The following is a 21,164-nucleotide window of genomic DNA, read 5'->3' on the forward strand; positions in this document are numbered from 1 at the left end:
ATGCCTGTGCAGGCTGCTCAGTGGACAGAATTCCTGTCCTGTCCAATCTGCTATAATGAATTTGATGAGAATGTGCACAAGCCCATCAGTTTAGGTTGTTCACACACCGTCTGCAAGACCTGCTTAAATAAACTTCACCGAAAAGCATGCCCTTTTGACCAGACTGCCATTAACACAGATATTGATGTACTTCCTGTAAACTTTGCACTTCTCCAGTTAGTTGGAGCCCAGGTAAAATATAAAAGCATACTGATTATTGTTTCAGTCTTACATGCTAAGTAGTTAAGACAGATTTTAGTTAAGATAGACTTCCAATTAAGATAGATTTGATTTTGAATGTCTCCTCAGACTGTTTCTTGGCTGTTTGATACCAAGCATCTTATCTCATAGAACTTCATTTTCCTCATTTTCTTCCATGGGAATGATACTTCTACTATATACCTCAAAGTATATGAGGAATGGGAGGAATGAAAGTTGTAAATAATAAAGCATTATGAACATGTTCATTGTAATATGTTCAGTAATTTTTAGTTTAAAAGAAAAACATTTATGTAAAATTTGAATGTCATAGAAAACACTAATAACACTGAATCAATTTTGTTCAAAAAGCCACTTCCCTTTGGACCTTAAATTTCCTTATTTAGAAAATAAATGAATTGAAATAGATGATCTTTAATCTGTTTACAATTGTCAATACTAATTTGATTCTATTCTTAAAATGGTAATTTTTTTGCAGGATGAAATTATCATTATATATAGAACAACATGTGTTGAAGTTATATTTATGTGGTTTCCCTTTTTAGGTACCAGATCATCAAACAGTGAAATTAAGTAATCTGGGAGAGAACAAGCACTATGAGGTTGCAAAGAAATGTGTTGAGGATTTAGCACTCTACTTAAAACCACTAAGTGGAGGGAAGGGTAAGTTTTTTAAAAACTGCCTTTGTTGTTGAGTAGGACTTTATGGAAAATAATTTTCAAAAACTTAGCTTTGGTAGTCTGATATGAAGTACTGAAGGTCTTGAAGTGGATGTGACAAGATCCAATTGATTTTTTGGATTCAGAAACTAGATAAATATTTTTTAATTTATTTTTTATTTTATGGAATTTATGGGAGGACTTAAACAGGAATCATAGGTTAGATAGACATGGAAGCCCTGCATCATTGCAGGAATTATTACGTTGATGAGATCTCAGATCAAAGTAATTAAATTTAATCTAACCACAAACCAAACAATAAGAAAAATATCTTTATACCTCAGTTAAGCTAGTTATCTTTATTTAGAGTTGTTAGAGTATAAATCTTTAACAAATTTTGGCCTTTCTTATATAGAGACTGAAGTCAATCCTCTATCCTTTATGTATGATCCATTTGTAACCCTATACAAGTTTTATCTTTGCACTTTTGTTTCTTCTCTCCAAAACGTAGGTGATAAACATGTGTATGATTTGTTTGGAAGAAACACTTTGCAAATTTCTTAATAGGAGCTACTATCTTTGTTGTCATCATCTTATTAATGAGATATATTCTTGGCATTTGAGAAACTCTGGAGAAGTACAGAATGTGATCATTTACTCAAAGAATTTAGCAGTTCTGTTGTTTGTTACATTGCTTTTAGTTAGGATTATGTGAAAGGTCCCAGAAGACATATCCTGCTTTTAAATTAAAAGAGAAATTTTTATCTGCCATTAGTAACCAGTAACTGACAACAACCAGGTAGACTGTACTTTCATGTTACCTGTATTGCCTTTTTATATATGATTGCCAAAGGAAGGTGAGTTGAGCATGCAGTTAAAGTAAGAGAAAACAGATGGATAGTCTGAGTGTTGCCTTGTTATCTATGAAATATTAAAAAGGTAGAAGGGCATCTCTAATATGTGGGGTAGATTCCATATGGAAGACACATGGAAGGGCACAGATCAAAAGCACTCAGGATGGGAAGGCTTGGATAAGTTACATTGGAAAGAGGATTCATATTAATGAAATTACCAATTTGTCAAAGTGGCTGTTACTTATGAAGTTAAAACACATTATTTAGTCTTAAGTTCAATAGAATACTATTTGACCCTTTCATACATATATATGTGTGTGTGTGTATGTATATATATATACCAGAAACAAGGTTATCTTAATGAAACCTAAAGTGTGTAACAGTGTCCAAATGATCAGAAAGCATGTATTAGGCACCAGTAAAGCATATAATATGAAAGGATTGAAATAGTGCCAAATTGAGGGGTATCAGGATTTGGGTTAAAATCCCAGATTCTGACACTGATTAGCTGTGTCCCTGGTCAAGTCACTTATCTTCTCTGGGCCTTCATTTCTATATTGATAAAGTGAAAAGGTTGTGTGAAAGGGAATTCTTTATTCCTTTTGTCTATTTTAAGTTCTTGATTAATTAGACTTGATGGAATTTAAGATTTCTTTGAGCTCTGAAACCTACAACCATCTCTAAGGGTTTTGTCATCAATAACATGTGATTTGAGTAAGAAACTTTAACAGACTTGGTGGTTCTAGCTCAATTAATGAAGTAAATAATGAAACATACTTTTAAAAAAATTTCAACTTTACTTTTAAAAGCTTAGCTCTTTTCATTGCTCTTTCTTGAAAGGTGTGGCTAGTTTGAATCAGAGTGCACTGAGCCGTCCAATGCAAAGGAAACTGGTGACTCTTGTAAATTGTCAACTTGTAGAAGAAGAAGGTCGTGTAAGAGCCATGCGAGCAGCACGATCACTTGGGGAAAGAACTGTAACTGAACTGATTTTACAACATCAGAACCCTCAGCAATTGTCTGCCAATCTATGGGCTGCCGTCAGAGCTCGGGGATGCCAGTTCTTAGGACCAGGTAAAAGATAGAAACTTCTTAGCAAACACAGTTACTGACAGGTTTAGAAATGAATACTTTCTTAAAAATTTTCAACTTTGTCAGAAACCAAATAATTTTCTGATGGTGTTCAGTGTTAAACATTTCATAAGAATATAGTTTTAAATTTAAGGGTTTTTTCTGTAATGCATGTAAGATCATATTTGATTAAGACCTCTATGTGTACCGCATTGTTGTATATGTTTATTCACAACCTATTTTAAAATTAACACATTTTCTGAGCAGTTTGTGCATCCAGTACTTTAGTAATGATACACTTTTATGAATTTTCTCCATTCAATTTGTAGGTTTAATTATATTGATTTTAAAAGATAATGAATGTTTCATGTGATTAGTTGGAAACTTAAGGATAATTTGAAGGAAACTCTTGTGTGTGGATGTATCTTTGCATTTAATTTAGAGCATGTAGGATGAAATGTATAGCTTGTGTAGAGTTTAAGAATAGAAGATAATATCTTGATACTTTGTTCTACTGCAATTTAGATGGGGATATCCCTCCATATTATGATTTTCCCCTTTGCAGTTTTGATTTATTACAGGTCAACGTAAGAAATTAATGGAAATTTGGGGAGAGTTTTGCAGAAGCCACAGACATGCAAAGGCTAGCAGATGACACAGAAAACATTTAGAAATTCAGAAATACAACATTGTTTAATCTCAACATGCTTTTTAATATAAATGTACTTTTATAATTATAAATTATAAAATATAATGTAAAATATAAAATAAAAATTATAAATAATTTTTTAAAATGGTTTTTTAAAAGTTAAATAAAAAGTTAAAAACTTGTGAAAAGAATGTGAAAGCCAAAAACTTTTAGGCAGATTTTCCAGATCATGGGAATGCAGTGCCCCTTTTTAATAACAGCTAGTTTTGGAGTCAAGAAACATGACTTTTAAGTCCTACTTTTAACATACTAGCTATGTGATCCTGATAGCTACTTAGCCTCTCAAGGATTTATTTGACTCTCTTAAGACTAATTATAGAGAAAATGCCAGTCTGTATATTTGTGCAGGACCTACGTAGATGAAATTATGGGTCTGGATCCCAAAGCACACTTTGCTCTATATTGTAAGTTATATTTTTTCCATATTAATCTCATTTATTCCATAATATGACTTGTAAAAGTACATTTAAAAGAAAGTTGTTTTAAATTATAGGGACAGGGGGAGCTAGGTGGCTTAGTGGATAGAGAGCCAGCCTAGAGACAAAGGTCCTAGTTTCAAATCTGGCCTCAGAAACTTTCTAACTGATCTGAACAAGTCACTTGACCCTAGTTGCCTTGTCCTTCCTGCTTTTCTGCCTTGGAATCAATGCTAAGTATTGATTCTAAGACACTAAGTAAGGACCTAACAAACAAATAAATAAATAATAGGGACAAAGATTTTGCCTTATTCAAATAACATTTCCTGGCTTCTTTTTTTTAATCCTTTAATTATTGTTTGCTTTCTAAGTGTTTTAATCGAATTGATATCCAGGTACTTTGACTACTTAAGAATGATTTATGATTCTATTTCTTTTAATCTTTTACACAAATTGCATGAATATGACCTACCGTATTAAATAGCAGAGCATTTTGGGTAATGAACTGCCATTAACCTGTGCTAGAACATAATGTGCTGGTCTTGACAAATACAAGACTACAGAGTTCTTTAGTTACAAATTCCTTTTATATTTATGATTTAATTGTTTCCAGCTATGCAAGAAGAAGCCTTAAAGTTGGTATTATTGGCCCTGGAAGATGGTTCTGCTCTCTCAAGGAAAGTTTTGGTACTTTTTGTTGTCCAAAGATTGGAACCAAGATTTCCTCAGGCGTCAAAAACAAGTATTGGTCATGTTGTGCAGCTACTGTATCGTGCTTCTTGTTTTAAGGTATGACACTTAAACTAAGAATAACAGCTTAGGGTTATCATTTTGCTAATTTTAAACAAAAATTATTAAATGTAAAAAATGAGGCATACAAATGGGAAAATTAAGCTTGCATTAAAAATATAAAGTCAAAATCCTTTTTATTAATGCTTATATTTTTTTATCCCTGTCAACTCAACCTTTTCCTCCCCTCTATAGGCCAACTCCCCTATTGACCCTTCCTAAGTGCTCCAGAAAAACATTTAATATAATGATTGCTTCTTATATTATGAACATTGTTTTCTTCTAGTCCCACACCTCTCTTGCTTTGAACATATATATGTTTTATTAACCATCTTCCTAGACCTTTGGTTTTTCATTCACGTATAGTATGACTTCCTTTTAATGATCTTTTCACTTGCATTTTTATAGTCATTGTGCATATCATTCTTTTGGTTGTGTATATTATTGTCTTGCTTCCTAAGTGGTTTTTTTTTTTTTGCTGGCTGGTGCTCTTTTTTGAATGAATACATATAAGAGTTTAGGAATATATGCCAATGGTATTTCATATTTCTTCACTTATTTGGCATTTCAATATACTTATTGTGCTGTTGAAGCTTTGGCTCCTTAGAATATGATCAGAACACCAAAGAGCTTCCTATAACTATTGTGATAAATCATATTACACCATGTTATTATTTCAGTATGTAGGGTTTTTTTCCATTTGGAATCATCCTCAGTTGTGGCCTGTTGCCTTCTTCAAATCATAAAATTTTGTACATTTTTTTGTGCTTTCACCATCATGTATTATAGTTTTTAAAAAATAAGTTTTAATTAATATCTTCTGTCTTTTACATTGCCTGAATTTCTTATAATACACTTCAAACTTTCCTAGAGAGCAGTGTTATAAAACAGAGAATATTTTTTAAAAAAGAGAGAAAAAGAATTTCAGCAAAATCATTCTATATGTTGAAAAGCTCTGTAAATATACAATGTTTCACATGCATGGATCTCCCACTTCTGCAAAGAAGTCAGGGGAAATGCTTTTTCTTACCTTTCTTTGGAGAAATATTTGTAATTTTGCAGTATTACTTTTAATTGTTTCATGGTAGTTCTTTCTGCATATTTTAAAATGCACTTATTGGTATCTTGTATTTTTTTTTTACGTTACCATAATTTCTCCCAGTTTATTTTCCTATTGCCTTCCTTTTCTCAGAGTCATCCCATATAACAAATAATACTTTGAAAAAATAAAGAAGAGGGAAAATAATCATATCTGAATACTGAATTGAAAAATTCTGAAAATGTGTAGTGTGTTACATTTATGGGTCTCTTGCCTTTAAAGGAGTTAGCTAGAGCTATCTTTTATCTCTTTAGGGCCATGTATGCTCATTATAATTTTGCAATATTTGTTTCAATTTGGGGGAGGACTTCTTTTATGTGATTGTAGTCATTGTTGTGTATTGCTTTTTGAATTCTGCTTACTTAGCTGTTACTTTACTCTCATGTTGGATGTTCCATAATTCTCTATATTCATCACATTCATCATTTGTTTGAGTGTAGTAATATTCTATTATGTCTACAGTTTTTTTAGATGTTCTTCAGTTGATAGACATTTACTGTTCTTCCAGATCTTTGCTGTCATGCAAAATGCTGTTATAAACAATTTTGTTATATATGAAGACTTTCTTTTTATCAATGACTTCCTGCGTTATAAGCCTAAAAATGGAATTTCTGGGTTAAGTAACATTTTAGTTACTTAACTTGCAAAATTCAAATTGCTTTCCAAAATGATTGTATTGATTCACAGCACCAACCACAATGCACTGTGATACCTATATTCCCACAATCCCTGCAACTGACTTATTTCTTGTGTTTTTGTTATAGTATATTACACATTATAGCTATTCTATGCTTAAGTTTGCATGTCATACCCTCTACTACATTATAAATGGTACAAGGATAGGGACCAGTACCTAGCATAATGATTTATATCTAGTAAGTTCTCAGTAATTTCTGGTCAAATGAATTGAGTGAGTAAATATGACTGATTTCATCACTCAGTTGAAATTTCTCTCTAAAGTTACCAATGATCTCTCCCCACCCATATACTTACTCATCTCACTACTGGAAAAATACAAAACCCTCATAATAGATAAACTTAGTCAGGCAAAACAAATTCCCAATTTAATCACTAAAAATGTGAGTCTCATTCTGTTCTCTGGGGTGATGTCAACAACATTTTCATTCAGTATTATTAGTACTCTGGAGTGATGTTGATATTGATTATAGTTCTCTTATGGTTGTTATGAAATACTTATTTTTATAATATTAATGTTATGGTATAAGTAAGTGATGGGCAAACTACGGCCTGTGGGCCAGATGTGGCCCCCTGAAATGTTCTATCCGACTGTGTGACATTATTCCTAATCTGATGAATACAATGAGTAGGATACAATATAATGAAACTTCGAAAGAGTTGCCTTAGAAACAGACTGAGAGATGAGCATTTCCTTTCCTTTGGCCCCCTCTTTAAAAAGTTTGCCCATCACTAGTATAAGTTATTCTCCTGGTTCCTTTCATTTCACTATATCTTCATTCAAATCTTCATAGATTTATTTGGAATCATCTCTTTCTTATGGCACTTCATTTCCTACTAAAGGAATGTCCATCAATAGAGAATGACTAGGCAATTATTAGATCTGAATGTAATGGAATACTATTGTACAATGATCCCTTAATAACCAAATCTGATTTTTTTTCTTTCTTCTTGACATCTCTTTATTTGATAGTACTGACTTTTCTTTCTTCTTAGATACTTTCACTTCAGGTTTTCCATGACATAATGCTCTCTTGGTTTTTCTTCTATCTGTCTGACTACTCCTTTTCAAGTCTCTTTCTCTGCCTTATTTATATCATACTGCCTAACTTTGGTTATTTCCCAGGATTCTCTCCTAGGCTGCCCTCTCCATTACATGCTTTCTCTGGATATCCTCATCAACTCCCATGGCAGATAAACACACACACAAACACACACACTGTGAGAGTAAAATTAAATGAATACTCCCAAGTATTTAAATTTATAGGATTTAATAATAACAAAAGTGAGAGAGAAAGGGAGTCCTTCAGCCAAGATAGCAGAGCACAGAGCCAGAGACCCACACCTGCTGCACTTTACTAAAGCAAAAGCCCGAAAAGAGCCCCTTTGATTGGATTTCAGCAATTATCTCTCAAACATAATGACATAAAGTGAGCACGTAACTTAAAAGGATGCTGGGTAAATGTGAATCAGGTGAAAGAAATTTTTGTTTGCACAACACACACACACTGCACACACATTATATGTGTGTTCATATGTCTATATACATATATTTATATGTGTTATTTAACATGAGATATAATAAAGATTTGCATATATGTGCATAGCTTTCTGTTTTCTTTTAGAAAAAATATACACATACTCCTTTCTGTTTCTACTCTTTCCTTTGGCATCAGCTTTGTTTTGCCAAGTGCCTATTAGATGTTTCAAATTGGACTTTCCAGAGACTTTTAAAATTTAACTTGTTCAAAACTAAGGTTATTCTCCCCCCCCCACCAAACTCATTAGTCATCCCAACTTCACTGTTTCTATTGAAGGTGTCATCATTCTTGTAGTCTTCCAGATTAAAAGTTTTTCAATGTTTACTCTCCCTCATCCCATGTATAAAATCAATTATCAATTCATATATTTCTATACTCCCAATTTCTTTGGCATCTGACCTCTTCTTTATTTTTCACTTAGCTATGGTCCTAATTCAATAATTTCTCACCTAGATTTTTGAAATTGCCTCCTAATTGGTCTCACTGCTTCAAATCTCTTTCCATTCCAATCTGTTCTTTATCGTTTTGTCAAAATAATTTTCTTTATTTGCAGATCTGACCATGTAATTCCCCTTCCATACTGTGATGTGGCCAAAATGGCATCTATTCCTTATGCACAGTATACTAACTTCTAACTCTCTGGGTTGGTACTGATTGTCCCACTTTCCTAGAATGTACTCCTTTCTTATCACCACCTTATAGTCTCCCTCTCTTCCTTAAAGATGCAGTTCAAGAACTGTCTTCTGCACAAAGATTTTCTTAATGCCCCACCACTGCTAGTTTCTTTCCCCAAATAACTTGTGTTTAACAACAAATTTGTATTTATTCTCTTTATATTTATGCCATATATTTATATATATATAATTGTCTCACCATTAGACTATAAGCTCCTTGTGACTAGTGATTGTTTCATTCTTTGTGCTGGTATCCTGAGAAGCAAGCACAGTGCCTTGCATATAGTAAGTGCTTAATAAATACTTGCTGATCAATTCTAAAATTTTACTATTAGCTATTATTTGAATTTAATTTCATAATAATTTATTAAATAATTATCCACAGTATCAGACCATAAGTGTGCTTATTAGGAGCCTGGGTTCAGGTTTTTACCTCTGAGACATTATTTGTATATATGGGCAATTTAGTTAAACTTTTAGTGCCCCAAACACCTCTCAAGGCATTAAGTTGAAGAACAGTTGCTAATCTGCATTGATAATATAGTGGCCCTATATCATTTTTTTTTTAAACCCTTACCTTCTGTCTTGGAGTCAGTACTATGTATTGACTCCAAGGCAGAAGAGTGGCAAGGGTAGGCAATGGGGGTCAAGTGACTTGCCCAGGGTCACACAGCTGAGAAGTGTCTGAGGTCAGATTTTAACCTAGCACCTCCTGTCTCTAGGCCTGGCTCTCAATCCACTGAGCTACCCAGCTGCCCCCAGTGGCCCTATATCATTGAAATTATGAGTCTGTACCAAAAACATAAATGTGGAAGGCAGTGTGTATTAACAGGTTCTCATGAACCAGACTGAAGTATATTTCATTTTAGAAAAGTAGAGAGCATCATCTAGAAATCCGAAAGATTTTAACTTAAAATGTGGGCCTGAATCATCTCATTTGAGTCATAAAATAATCAAATCTCCAAACTTATTGCTTTTAATTTCATGAGTACAATTATAAATTTTTCAGCTTTGCAGAAAAGGCCATATTTGCAAGGGTTTCTTTTATAGATTAGAAAATTTATTTAAGTTTAATAGTATTATAAATGTATACCCTTATACTGTTTCAGACAGGTTTCCCCCCCCCCCCCCTTTCCCTCTTATTAGAGCAATAAAAGTTTGTGCTAGTTTCCAAAAATTTCAGGGAATCAGTCTGGGTAATTTTCTGGCCCAGTATAAAAAGGCAGAATTTTTTGTTGCATTTATTTTCTTACAATTTTTCAGGTCACAAAAAGGGATGAAGATTCTTCTCTGATGCAGTTAAAGGAAGAATTTAGAAGTTATGAGGCTTTACGGAGGGAGCATGATGCCCAGATAGTTCATATTGCTATGGAAGCAGGGCTTCGTATATCACCTGAACAGTGGTCTTCACTTCTTTATGGTGATTTGGCACATAAATCACATATGCAGTCCATCATTGATAAGGTTTGTGAAGTGAGAGTTAATAATTTTTTTCTTAGATTTGGAGAATGAACATTTAAAAATTTAGATTGCAACATGACCAAAGCTGCCAACTATTTGAAAAGATACATATTATTTTAGAGCCTTATAAAAAGTAGTTTTTAAGTCTACGCTCTTCTCATAGTCAGAAGATCTGGGTTCAAGTCCACAGTTTGCCATTTAGCTACTTACCTAGATATGGATTGTTGAGCAAATCATTTTATTCCACTGTGAACTCTACTTTCTTGTCTATAAAATGGAGATCTATTTAACTCACTGGGTTATTATGAGAAAAATAATTTTAAAGTTTAAAGTACTACAGAAGTGTGAATTATGAGTTTTCTAAGTGTCTCATGATGAAGTTTCATAGGGCAGATTCTGAGATGGGAATTGAATTCATCACTGATAAACATTCTGTGAAATCTGAAGACACATGAAAAACTTCAAAGGAACAGATGTGAAATAGTTTGAATAAAGAATAGTACTTTGTGCCAAGTTGAATAGCTTATAATCTTCATTTTTTCCAGCTTCAGTCTCCAGAATCCTTTGCAAAGAGTGTCCAGGAGTTGACAATTGTTTTGCAGCGTACAGGTGATCCAGCAAACCTAAACCGTTTGAGGCCTCATTTGGAGCTTCTTGCAAATATAGATCCTAATCCAGGTATATGAAGCCAAGCCCAATTACTTGTAAATTTTGATTTTAGGACAGCTAGGTGGCGCAATGGATAGAGTGCCAGGCCTAGATTCAGAGGACCAGAGTTTAAATCTGGCCTCAAGACACTTCCTAGCTGTGTGACTGGGCAAGTTGTTTAACCCCAGTTGCCATGACCTTTTATTGCTCTTTTGTCTTGGAATTGATATTTAATATTGCTTCTAAGACAGAAGGTAAGGGTTTAAGAAAAAGATTTTTTTGATTCTACCCTTTTCCTACAAACCCTTTAAAGAATTTTATTGAAATGCTACTAAAGCAGAATATTGCTCACATTTTTTCTTATGTTGCATAATTTTAGATGCTGTCTCTCCAACTTGGGAGCAGCTAGAGAATGCAATGGTTGCTGTCAAGACAGTGGTACATGGACTTGTGGACTTTATTCAGAACTACAGTCGTAAAGGCCACGACACACCACAGGTAAGAGTAATATGTGTATTTCTGACTGTTTAATTTCATAATTTTTAAGTACATAATGGAGCAGCTAAGTGGTCTAATGGATATAGAGTGCCAGGCCTGGAGTCAGGAAAACTCATTTTATTTTCCTGAGTTGAAATCTGACCTAAGACACTTACTAGCTATGTGACTCTGGGAATTCATTTACTCTTGTTTGCCTCAATTTCCTCATCTGTAAAACCCCACATAGAGTTATAAAGTTGGAGATGACTGAAAAATAATTTAACACAACAAAAGTAAAAAACAGATTTGTAAGATGTATCCCTGATAATCTCTGACGTGACTCTTTCTTGGTCTTCTATTCCTTTCTTACCCTTGTGGGAAACTAATTTTTTATTGATATTTGGGTGGTGCAGAGGAGAGAAATGTAGACTTAGTATTAGGAAGATCTGAGTTAAAATCTTTCCTCAATTACTTATTAGCTATGAGTAAGTCACTTGATCTCTCTTGTAACCTCAAGTTTCTTACTCTAAGTAATATCTTATGCTACAGGGCAGTTTTGAGCAACAAATGAGATAATTACATTTTAGAGTTCTTTGCCAAATCCTAAAATACTATAGAAAGTAGTTTTAATAGTACTAATACAAGTACTAGGACTAAAGCAACAAAAATATCCTTACCACTCATCAGCAAGAATTTGAAGAGAGTTTTAAATAGGCATTCACTATATTTCAAAATATTTTTGTCTGCTTTTCCTTCAAGAAATTTTATCTTTTTTCAAAGGTAGAATAAAATATGGCTATCATATATAATATGGTATTGCTTCCTTCCAAATGAGTTATTTGTGTATATCAGTGGTTGTCAAACATTTTAGTCTCAAGATACCTTTATACTCTCAAAATTTACTGAGCCCTCCTTGCAAAAAAACACCCCCAAAACACAACAAAAACCAAAACACTTTTGGTTATGTTTATATTTATTTATTTTAATATTTATCAATTAATTAATAATTTATATTAATTATGTTATATTTACCTAATATTTACCATTTTAGAAACTAAAGAGTTTTATAATTATGAAAATAGTTTGGATCCTGCAGATTCCCTGAAAGGATTTCAAGACCCGCAAAATCTCCTCCCCCCCATCCCTACTATATAAAGTGGTGTAAATAAATGACATATATAGAATGGTCTCACTTCACCTTTTCTTTCTTGATAGATTCAAAGTAATTGAGAAGTCAATCTTAGTTTCAATAATTTTATTTTTTTAAATGAATTTTTATTTATTTAATTAATTGATTGGTTTTTATCTTTTATCACTTAGATTTCTCCCTTTCTCCTTCCTCCTTCCACAGTACCATCCCACTTAACAAAGGATTTTTAAAGAGGAGGAAAAAAGCTTATTTGTAATTTTTCAGCATTTGTTTTCTGGTGTTTGTGATTATTCTTTCCAGTTATATTATTGTAATCATTATGCATTTTGTTTTCCTAATTCTACTGTATCAGTTCATTTATTTTAGTGCTTCTCAATATTTATTGTTTCTTACAGCATAGTACTAGTCTTTTGTATTCATGTACCAAAATTTGTTTAACTATTTCCCAAATGATGGACATTGACTTTGTTTCTAGTTCTGTAGTTGTGTAAAAATTGCTACTATAAATATTTTTGAGTATATGTAATCTTTTTGTTATTGGCCTCCTTGAGGTATATGCCTCATGGTGGAATCTCAGAGTCAGTAAATACAGACATTTTCTACATTGGATTTGCATCATTTCAGATTGCTTTACAGAATGGCTTTGCTAATTCATAACTCCATTAGTAATGTTTAAATATTCCTGCCTTTTCACACATCTATAACATTAATGATTCCTATCATTTATTATCTTGGATCTGAGGTGAAATGTCATGGTTATGTTATTAATGTTCTTTCATATGGTGGATAATAGTTTGCAGTTCTTTTGAGAACTGTATATTCTTCTCCTTTGACTATTACCTTATTGGAGCATGGCTTTTAATCTTATATAGTTTGAATTCATTATGGAATTTCTGCTAGATTGCTTGCTTTCCAGTTTTCCTAGCAGTTCTTTGTCCAAAAAAAGGAGTTCTTAAATAATTTATACTTAATAAAATAAACCTGAAGCTTATTGAATACTGCATCAGTAGCTCCATTATTTCTGATTTTCCCTTTTCTAGTCTTATCCATTGTTCTACTTTTCTATTTTTTAACTAGTATGAAAGGGCTTTGCTGTTTCAAAGAAAATGATGCCTAATTTTTATTTTATTTATTTATTTTGTTAAGAGCCCTTACCTTCTGTATTGGCTCCAAGGCAGAAGAGTGGTAAGGGCTAGCTAGGCAGGGGGAGTCAAGGGACTTGCCCAGGGTCACACAGCTGGGAAGTGTCTGAGGCCAGATTTGAACCTAGGACCTCCCATCTCTAGGCTTGGCTTTCAGTCCACTGAGTCACCCAGCTGCCCCCTAATGCCTAATTTTTAAAGGAAATCTTAAGTAGGTAAGAAAAATGGCATTAGGAAATAATTCAAGTTTTGGTAGCAAAAATCTGGATGCCAGTTGACAGGCATCTGGCTTTACGAATTGTGGTGCATGAATGTAAAGACTTATGTAATAACTTCTTATGCTATAAGAAACATTGAATATGAGAACCACAGAAAAGCATGGGAAGATAGGAATTGATGCAGATCGACAAATTGGGACATAAATACAATGACTATAATAGAAATGAAAGAAGAAAAACTTCTTCACTGAATTTGTGTTGTCATTAACATGGTTATCTCTCTTCCTAGTATAGATCACAACCCATTTATTTATTTTACAGAAGTATCTATTCAATACTGCATTTAATTTATCCCATTTCCTCTCCTGTACTCACACTACATGACTAGTCTTTTTTTTTTTCTCCCATTTTTCTGCTTCCTTCATGTCTATAGTGATACATGCAAGTCATCAATGCATATTATGCTGTATCCTCCTTACACTTTTTTCATATTTCTGATTTCTTTTGGTCCTTTACCAATTCTGGTCTGTCTTCATGTTCACACCCTGATACCATTCTTTATTCTCTCTAAGACATGTTTTTTACAGCTGTCAGAACAATCCCCCAATACACAAATTTAACAATGATGTTACTGTAGTACAGATTATGAGAACTTGAGGGCATCCCATTGCTGATCTGTTCCGACCCACATCTGACCAAACATCACTTATACAATCCTAACAAATCATTGTACAACCTCTCTTTGAAGAACTCTAGTAAGAGTGAAACCATTACCTGCAGAGATAACCTATTCTCTTTTTGCAAAGTTTGAATCGTTAAAGCATTTTTTCTTATACTAAGCTTAAGACAACTGCAGTTTCTTTCATTTGCTTCTAGTTCTGTTCAATGGATTCAAGCTGAACAAGTTAATTCCCCCTTCTTTCTACATCATTGCCTTTCAGATATTGTCAAAACATAGCTATTATGTTGCCTTTAAATGATTTTTTCTCCAGGCTAAATTTCCTGAATATATTCAGACCTTTGTGGGGCAATAATAATAGTTAACATTTGTATAGCATTTACTAAATGCTAAGGCACTGTACTAAATGATTTAAAATTATCTCTTTTGATTTTCATAACAACTCTCAGAAGTAGGCACAATTATTATCCCCTTTTATAGATGAGGAAACTGGCAAAACAGTGGTTTAGTGACTTACCCAGGGTTATGTAGCTACAAAATACCCAAGGTTAAATTTGAATTCAGGTCTTCCTGACTTCAGATCTATCCCTTTTTTCCAGTGCTCCATCTAGCTGTACAAATAAGCTTAGGCTTGCCCATGTTGTAACTAAAATCTGGTTTCTAGCATACATTATATATAGACTTTAGCAGGGTAGCATGTTTATTGGGACTCTTTCTGTTGTTTTGAACAGAATAAGATCCTATTACCTTTTTTTAGCTGCCATCTCATCCATTCAAACCCTACAGGATCAGTTTTCTATCCATACCACCCTTATCCTGTGTTTTTGAATCCCATTGTAGAAATTTATATTTATCCCCATTTTATTTCTTCTCCCTTATAGAGTGACAGTGTGGCATATTGGATATAAAACTGGTCTTGGTGTCAGGAAGACTTCAGTTCAAGTCCTGCCTCTGACACATAATAGCTTTCTGATCCTGGGCAAATACTTGAGCTAAATTGATTGATGACATAACTGTATCTGATTATATATTTACTATTCTGCTTTAGTAAACTTATAATCTTCTACTAAGAAGGAAATAAGTATTCTTTTGTACCAAGATAAGTCTAATGCAATTAATTTGACCATTGCTGCCTTTTAATGTTGTTTTAATTTATGCCATTGTACTCATTTCATATATTGCTCTCCTTATTCTGTTTATTTTTTCACTCTCCTTCAAGTCATACCAGTCTTTTCATATTATAAGAAGATTATGGTATAATTCCATTATGCTATTTACCACAGTTTGTTCAGCCACTCCAACAGTGGTTACCATCTTTTTTTTTCCTTCTATAAAAAAACTTTGGGTTTACTTTTATTAATTTTTTTTGTGACTTTCATTTCCTACCATATTCCCCCCAACTCACCTAAGGATCTGTCCCATGTAACAAAGCATTTTTTAAAAAAGGAAAAAAAGTTGTGAAACTGACAAGTGAATCAAGTTAGATATATGCTTTGTTGTAACTGCATTTCCCCCACCTCTGCAATGAAGGGAAGTGAATTCTCATAGCTTCTTCAGAGTCTGACTTGGTTATTATAATTACGTGGCATTCAGTTCTGGGTTTTGTTGGTGTTGTTTCCATTTATATTATTGTAGTCATTGTGTATGTTTTCTTGAATGTTTTTTCTACTTTGCATCTGTTCATATGAATCTAACTCTGCCTTTGTTCATGTACTTAAATAAATCTTTCATTAATTCAGGAGTTTGCAGTAAATACAGTTTGTAGTTTTCCCATGTCTTCTTATCTTGCATGAATCATTTCTGTTTTCGCCAAAATTTGACAACAGAGGGTCTCTAACATTCTTCCTTTTTTTCCTCTTGATGTCTTCCAAGTACCAGTGAAATACTAAAATTTATTTATCCATTCTTCTGTCAGTAGGCATTAAGTTTGTTTCTAGTTCTTTGCTAGTACATAAAGTATTACTACAAATATCTTGGTTTATATTGGATCTTTCTGTCTTTGGCCTCTTCACAGTATATGCCCACTCTTCTTAGCAACCAGCTCTTTCCTATTGGTCAGTGTCTGATCCAGATTAGAAATTCCTCTTGTTGGTTCCAATACCTTTTAATGGATGAAATTATCATTAAGTCGAGCAACAATTTTATCAGCTTCTCTGCTTTTTGAAAGGAGAAATCTTTGGGTTATCGAGGTCTCCATTGCTGAAACATCAAGTTTTTTCCATATCTAGTATGTGAGATTTCTCAAATGTTACTTGTTTCTCGTCTCAATGATTTATATCATGCTCTTACTACAATATTATTGTTTTTCCCTCTCTTCATTCATCCAAATGCTCTCTCCCATATTTATCCCCCAGGTTTCTGAATTTGCTCATGTAAATATTCTTTATATAGAATGCTACTCTCTCCCTATCCCCTCTTAATATATTATTTTCCTTTTAGAGTGAGAGGAAGACAAATCATGGGAGGATTGAAAAGCATGGAACAACTATTGTGGAGAATGAGATAATGAATTGATTTAGGAAGGTGGAGAAGGATTGCTTAGGAGCAGTGAGGTTGTAAAACATCATGCCATGTCATGTAAAGGTAGTGGATGATGAGAGTCATCTAGGGGTGATGCTTAGCAGAGTGAAGTCAAAAGTATAAGGGAGCCAGTGACTTAAGACAGTGTGTTGTTGAACTGGTTCACCAAGGGGTCCAGATGGGGAAAAGAGGAGAGAGTAATGGCCTGTAACAACACCGAGAGGTTGAAGGATTAGAAGTCACAGTGTATTTGAAGAGTAGGACTTGGTAAAAGATAAAGGAAGACAAGAGAGAGGTGGAATGTAAATAAATTATAGTTATATAAAGGGATTTCAGAGTTCTTGGAACATAGAGATGGTTTATTTGTGGACTATTTTTTTGTGTTGGCTGTAGTCAAGTGGAAGAGTAGGTCATAGGAAGAAAATACGTTGAGAAACTGAGCAGTTACAGTTTTTGAGGGAGTGTCAATATTATATTGAAATGACCAAATATGAGGGTAGGAGTTGATGAGGAGAGAGCTAGATACTGAAATTGTTGATGGAAAGTGTCTAGCTTATCACTGTTGCTCTTAAACTGCACCCAGAACTGAACAAAATCCACCCTGTGTGTTACAGCCAAACTGTAATCTTTTCTCCTATCCTGTCCTGCTGTCTTCTGTCTCAGAATTCACACAAATTGTCTTCCATTTCAATCCCTCATCTGTGTTTGTTGAAATCCTTGTAGTTCACTTTAAGTATCATCTCCATATAACCTTTGCTGATGCCACCAGTGAAAGTGTTCTATCCTTTTTCTAGTTTCCTATAATATTTTGTCTGGATTTCTCCTTTATATTATACTTTCAGATTGTAAGCTTCTTGAAGGCAGAGACTGTCTTTTGCCTCTTTTTGTATCTCTAGAACTTAGCAAAGTTCCTAGCACTTAATAGGTATTTAACGAGTACTTATTAACACTTAACAGATCAATATATAAAAATATATGAATTTTATAAAGCCTGTAGCTTTAAACAAGAAAATGATTTAGGCACTTAAGCTGACAAGTACTCAACCTGTAGTAATCCTTACTTTTACTTGTAGCAGTTTGTACCCTTTTCACATAGTATCATTCTGATTTTGTTATAGCTATTTCTATTTTATTGCTCTTACTAAATTAGAAGCTTCTTGAGGACTTGAACTCATATTTCAGTTTTGTATTCCTTTTTTTTTTTTACCATACACCTGAAATATTAACATTAACCTTCTTTTTAGTCTCTTTGCCTTAAGTCTCTTTTCTACTCTAGTTCATGCTGGGCTCAGCTATCAGATTGGTCTTCCTATCATTCACATATTCAGTAATGTCCAGTGGTCTATTGCTTCCATGATCAAATATACAATCCTCTGGCTTTCAAGTCGTTTAAAAATTAGTCTTTTAGGGGCTAGAGCAAGGTGGCGCTAGTAAATAGGGCAACAGGCTTGGAGTTGGGTGCACTTGAGTTTAAATCTGGTCTCAGACACATCCTAGCTCTATGACCTTGAGCAAGCTGTTAGAGTTGTTACTAAGAAAGAAAGTAAGGGTTTTAAAAAATAGCTCTTTCCTAGCTTTCCAGTCTTCTTTTTTTCTTTTTTTATTCATTTCTTTCTTTCTTTGTTTATTTAGAATGTTTTTCTTTTCTTTTCTTTTTTTTTTTTAAACCCTTACCTTCCGTCTTGGAGTAAATACTGTGTATTGGCTCCAAGGCAGAAGAGTGGTAAGGGTAGTCAAGGGGTGGGTCAAGTGACTTGCCCAGGGTCACATAGCTGGGAAGTGTCTGAGGCCAGATTTGAACCTAGGACCTCCCGTCTCTAGGTCTGGCTCTCAATCCAATGAGCTACCCAGCTGCCCCCTGGGATGTTTTTCCATGGTTACATGATTCATGGTTTTTTCATCCCTCTTTCCTCCCCCCTCCCTGAGCTGACAAGCAATTCCATTGGGTTATACAGGTATCATTGTTCAAAACCTATTTCCATGTTATTCATATTTGCAGTAGAGTGATCTTTTAAAACCAAAATCCCAATCATATCCCTGTCAAACATGTGATCAATCATATTTTTCTTCTGCATTTCTACTCTCACATTTCTTTCACTGGATGTGGATAGCCAGCATTACATTTGATTGTGCCACAATGTTTCAGTTTGCTTCTGCTCATTTCATTCCACATCAATTCCTGGAAGTCTTTCCAGTTCACATGGAATTTCTCCAGTTCATTATTCCTTTCAGCACAATAGTATTCCATTACCATCAGATATCACAATTTGTTCAGCCATTTCCCAATTGATGGGCACCCCCTCATTTTCCAATTTTTTTTGCCACCACAAAGAGATACGCTATAAATATTTTTGTACAAGTATTTTTCCTTATTATATCTTTAGGGTACAAACCCAGCAGATGTATATGGCTGGCTCAAAGGACATGCATTCTTTTAAAACCCTTTTAATCTTTTAAATCCCAGCAGTTTTTGTCAAAGAGTGAGTTTTTGTCCACAAAACTGGGATCTTTGGGTTTATTGAACGCTAGTTTGTTGATGTAATTTGAGCATAATTCCAAATTGCTTTCCAGAATGATTGGATCAATTCACAACTCCACCAGCAGTGCATTAACATCCTAATTTTGCCACATTCCCTCCAACGTTTATCATTTTTTCTTTGCTGCTGTGTTGGCGAATTTGCTAGGTGTGAGGTGGTACTTCAGAGTTGTTTTTATTTGCATTTCTCTAATCTAGAGGGATTTAGAACACTTTTTCATGTGCTTATTGATAGTTTTGATTTCTTCACGTAAAAACTGCCTCTTCATATCCCTTGACCATTTGTCAGTTTTGAGAATGGCTTGATTTTTTTGTAAATTTGACTTAATTTCATATAAATTTTGGAAATTAAAACTTTGTCAAAGAGTTTTGTTATAAAAATTTTTCCCCTAGTTTTGTTGCTTTTTTTGGTTGCATTTGTACAAACTCTTTTTAATTTGATGTAATCAAAATCATTCATTTTACATTTTGTAATGTTGTTTGGTCTTAAATTCCTTCCTTTACACAGATCTGGCAGGTATACTATTTAATTTAGGTTCACCTAATTTATTTATGATTTCACTCTTTTTTAAAGTCATTTACCTGTATTGAATTTATCTTGTTGTCAGATGTGAGATGTTGATCTAAACCTGATTTTTCCCATACTGTTTTCCAATTTTCCCAGCAGTTTTTGTCAAAGAGTGAGTTTTTGTCCACAAAACTGGGATCTTTGGGTTTATTGAACACTAGTTTGTTGATGTAATTTACCCCTAGTCTGTTCCACCAATCCACCCTTCTGTCTCATAGCCAGTACCATATTGTTTTTTTTTAAATTTCTTTTAACCCCTACCTTCCGTCTTGGAGTCAGTACTGTGTATTACCTCCAAGGCAGAAGAGTGGTAAGGGCTAGGCAATGGGGGTTAAGTGACTTGCCCAGGGTCACACAGCTGGGAAGTGTCTGAGGCCAGATTTGAACCTAGGACCTCCTGTCTCTTGGTCTGGCTCAATCCACTGAGTTACCCAGCTGCCCCCCAGTCCATATTGTTTTGACGACCACTGCTTTGTAGTACAATTTAAGATTTGGTACTGCTAGACCTCCATCCTTCACATTTTTTTTCATTATTTCCCTTGATATTCTTGATCTTTTGTTCTTCCAGATGAACTTTGTTATAACTTTTTCTAATTCTATAAAAAAGTTTTTTGGTAGTTTGCTAGGTATGGCACTGAATAAGTAAATTAATTTGGGTAGGATTGCCATTTTTATTATATTGGCTCACCTTACCTTACCCATGAGCAATTAATGTTTTTTCCAATTATTTAGATCTAGTTTTAATTATGTGAAAAGCGTTTTGTAATTGTGTTCATATAATTCCTGTGTTTGGCTTGGCAAATAGATTCCTGAATATCTTATATTATCTAGAGTGATTTTTAAATGGAGTTTCTCTAACTCTTGTGCCTGAGTTTTGTTGGAAATATATAGAAATGCTGATGATTTATGTGGGTTTATTTTGTACCCTGTAACTTTGCCATAGTTGTTAATTATTTCCAATAGCCTTTAGTTGATTTTCTAGGATTCTTTTAAGTTTA

General features: G+C 33.8%; 1 protein-coding gene and 1 non-coding gene across 5 annotated transcripts in view; both read left to right on the top strand.

Moving 5' to 3' along the window:
* RC3H2 (ring finger and CCCH-type domains 2) overlaps positions 1-21,164 on the top strand; it is a 53,819-nt gene continuing 32,655 nt past the window's right edge. For all 4 annotated transcript variants that reach the window (XM_044661485.1, XM_044661486.1, XM_044661487.1 and 1 more), the window contains exons 1-7: positions 1-231; positions 804-921; positions 2,613-2,846; positions 4,582-4,757; positions 10,031-10,231; positions 10,774-10,906; positions 11,256-11,374. In XM_044661485.1, coding sequence (XP_044517420.1) covers positions 1-231; positions 804-921; positions 2,613-2,846; positions 4,582-4,757; positions 10,031-10,231; positions 10,774-10,906; positions 11,256-11,374 — 1,212 coding nt within the window. The remainder of the gene's footprint in view (positions 232-803; positions 922-2,612; positions 2,847-4,581; positions 4,758-10,030; positions 10,232-10,773; positions 10,907-11,255; positions 11,375-21,164) is intronic.
* Positions 10,578-10,689, top strand: LOC123238508. Its single transcript, XR_006505670.1, has one exon. It is a non-coding gene; the product is annotated as a small nucleolar RNA SNORD90 (small nucleolar RNA).

Source organism: Gracilinanus agilis, chromosome 2 (assembly GCF_016433145.1).
Source record: "Gracilinanus agilis isolate LMUSP501 chromosome 2, AgileGrace, whole genome shotgun sequence".
NCBI lineage: Eukaryota > Metazoa > Chordata > Mammalia > Didelphimorphia > Didelphidae > Gracilinanus > Gracilinanus agilis.